Genomic DNA, 3,611 nt, shown 5'->3' with positions numbered 1-3,611 from the left:
TCTAAAAAGTTAGAACTTATATTGCACAACATACATTCATGCAAAAGTTTTAAGAGAGTGTGAGGATTTACATCATACTATGTGAACAATCTCAGAATCCTAAAACTCATGTTAGACTTGTTAATTAAAATAATCTCAGATAACATCGATGATTTAGTTGAGGTTAATCCTTCGCTTCGTGTTTCGTCTTCTTTTGGATGTCTCAGATATTGATAGTTAGATAGATAACCACAACACTACTTCACTTTATAAAGAAAATAACTCAAGAAAAGAAAAAAATAATACCTTGAAAGGCCTATCTTAGGTTCTTATAATGATTTACTTATAATAGCTTTGCAAAACAAATTTAGGTTTGTGGGAATATAAAAAGTTTAACATGCAGAAGTGACTATTGAAAATTAATTAAATTTTATTTTATGCAACACCGGTCAAAATCCAATGGTTCTTTCATCCCGACAATGCTGATGATTTTTTATTTACTTAGCCTAGAGAGATAGTTAAAGTTGCTCAGACTAGAAGAATTTTGTTGGTAACCATGAATTGTGTAGTCCAAGAAGCCCTTGTAAGCCCAATGGATTAATTATTATTGTTTATTATTATTATTATTATTATTATTATTATTATTATTATTATTATTTTATTATATATATTTTATTATTTTTTAATGAAACCTATGTATGTTGTTTTTGAATACATATATTAAGGTTTAATATTATTAAAGCTCATAAGATCCAACAAATCACTTGGAAAAGTGAATATGGTTCTTATATACTCAATTAGTATATTTTTTTAGAAATTTTGGTTGTTTTGTGAACTTTTATGAATTATTTTGTTCAAAAATTTTGTAATTTTTAAAATTCTAGATATTTTAACTTAAATGACTTCAAAATAATTTAAAATAATTTTCATGGATGTATATTAAGCCCGCATGCTAAAATTTTGTAAATTTTTGCATCTTATTCGATTTATTAGAATTATTTTACTTTTAAAAATATTTTTTATTTAACAATTTATAATAAATCTAAATGATCTCCATAACACTCAAAATTTTTCTAAAATCTTTGAAATATGATTGCGAACAACCTCAAAATTTTCTGAGTCATTTCAAGTTCATTTTAGATTATTCATGAATTATTGAACTTATTAATATGTTATTAATATAAAATAATTTTAGAAATAATAAATCATAGTAAATTTGGTATTTTTTTAACTTCTTTTCGTTCAATTAACCTATGGGTGAAAATTTCATTCAATTTGAAGTTTTATAAGAGAGGTTATTCAAATGTTACTAAGGGTCTGTTTGGGGCAGCTACAGCTTATTGAGTAATCTGCTAATAAGCTGATTAAAATTAATTTTCTAATAAGTTAAGTGCGGTGGCAATTACATATTTTTATTTTATTGAAAAAGCCAGACTGCTACCAAAAAACTGTCATCCCATCTAGATATGTGCGGTGTGAAAACGCTGTTTTCAGCATTTTCAAAACGCATAAGCTGCCAAAACACAGTTTATCCAAACACGTCAGATGAGTTTTCAAAACGCCACCGCACCAGATAAGTTGCCCCAAACGGACCCTTACATAGGTAAATTTGTGAATACCTTATTTATACTGCAATCATTTCTACCTAGGTCTGAAATATTTTTTAATGATGTATCTTCATTTGATTAAAAATGTGGTTCAATTATTTGAGTTGCATCACTTCAATTTCTTTCATTTAGAGAGGGAGAATGTAATAGGGGTACTTTTGTAAATTCAAAGAAACTTACAAATCTACCTCAAAACGAATTTAAAGTTCAAAAATATTAACAGTGTTTTGTTGTTCAAGTCTTAATGAGGAGTTTTAATGTATAAATATAATATTTACAGATATATCTTTCTTAAGAAAATTTAATAAATCATCATACGGTGCTCCAAGCTACTGTCTAATTGAATAAAATGATCACCCATATGACAATTAATATTTCGGAAATTATTTCATAATTTTCCAAAATATATTTCAATTTCTAGAATTATTTATTTTAATAAATGCAAAATTAGAAGGAAATTCTATTTAAGTAACCAATATTTTTTTTCTGTTCATGGGAAAATTATAGAGATATCACATGGTCAATAAGCTGAATCATATATAATTTCATTTTATTTTGATTTATATTTAGAATTTTATGAATTATTGATGCTTTAGTGGATTAAAAATCTATTAAAATTTATTTAATGTTATTATATTTTGATTATATTTTTATTTAATTTTTCTAGTTTTTCTAAATCCAACATATTTTTATTATTTTCTTTTTTTTTTATGATTTTTTAAGATTCTGTTGAATTAAAAGGATTTTTTAATTCAGAAAATCAAAGAATTTCTTATTTAAAGGCCTCCTGCGTCAGGTCCGCCGTCTGTGTCAGCCTCTGAGTAAGCTCGGCCGTCGTGATCCTGTGCATTATCCGAACACTTTTGCCCATATGAATTAATCCGAGCCATTCGTTTTAAATAGAGTAAAATAGACGACATCAATTCATTCTTCCAAATAGACTGGGGCAGCTTCTGCGTTCAGGATAAGCAGAAATGCGGCCTGCGAGCCGGTCGCAGGGGTCGACCCGCGGCCTGCATTTAGTGTAAAAACTCAAACGCAGTTTCGGATAAGCTGACGAAACGCGTGAACCAAACGGTACCGCGACGTTTTCAAAACGCATAAGCTAGGTTCTTATATGTTGCCCCAAACGGACCCTAAGAATCGGGCCCTACGGGACCCTACGACGGCATTTCTATGTTTTGAAAACGCCGCCCGCACTTATAAGCTGCCTCAAACGGACCCTAAGAATCGAACACCAACCACACAAAAGCGCGTAGACCTCCTTCATCACTCAATGAATTTCAAAAATTTAATACAACTAAAGGTCTATTTGGGGCACCTGGAGCTTATTGAATAATCAGCTGATAAGTTGATTAAAAAATAATCTGTTGATAAGCTAGGTGCGTTGGATATTACAATTTTTTATTTTTTTTAAAAAAGTCAAATTGTTGCCAGAAAGCTGCCACCGCACCTAGATAAGTGCGGTGTGAAAACGTTGTTTTCAACGTTTTCAAAACGCATAAGCCGCCAAAACGCAGTTTACCCAAACAAATCAGGTGTGTTTCAAAACGCCACCACACCAAATAAACTGCCCCAAACAGGCCCTAATACATGCAACTATCGTTTCAACAGGCGAGGTCGGCAATCATCATATGGTGCTTGTGTTTTAGAAAAAAAGATTCCTATCCAAAGATACTTCTTAGCACATGCACAAATTAAAAATAGATAATTGGAACTAAAAAAGGAAATAAAATTATTTTTACAAATAAATTTTCTTAATACATATATATTAAAGTGCTGACTCGAGGCATTAAAGCAAAAATTAATTGAAAATTCATTTTATTTCATCTAAATTCCCTTGAATTAATAGTCTGATTTATCCATCCATATAATGCATCTGAGGCTCTCTCCTTTAATGAGAAGATCAAAGGCTTTGTTTATTTCATCAAACCCTACTTCATGCGTTATGAACTCATCCAGCTGAAGCTCCTGCATTCATAAATGTATCTATGCTTATTTTTCTAGCCAATATATATATATATA

At 29.9% G+C, this 3,611-nt stretch overlaps 1 protein-coding gene across 1 annotated transcript in view; it reads right to left on the bottom strand.

Annotated features, from left to right (window-relative positions):
• Window positions 1-3,390: 3,390 nt before the first annotated feature.
• The window catches only part of LOC110036956 (alcohol dehydrogenase-like 1), a 9,550-nt gene continuing 9,329 nt past the window's right edge, over window positions 3,391-3,611 (bottom strand). Inside the window, 1 exon segment of the mRNA XM_020741519.1 lies at window positions 3,391-3,557. Coding sequence (XP_020597178.1) covers window positions 3,432-3,557 — 126 coding nt within the window. The 3' untranslated portion in view covers window positions 3,391-3,431.

Source organism: Phalaenopsis equestris, unplaced genomic scaffold (assembly GCF_001263595.1).
Source record: "Phalaenopsis equestris unplaced genomic scaffold, ASM126359v1 Scaffold213200, whole genome shotgun sequence".
NCBI lineage: Eukaryota > Viridiplantae > Streptophyta > Magnoliopsida > Asparagales > Orchidaceae > Phalaenopsis > Phalaenopsis equestris.
This window is presented reverse-complemented; position numbering and strand designations above follow the sequence as displayed.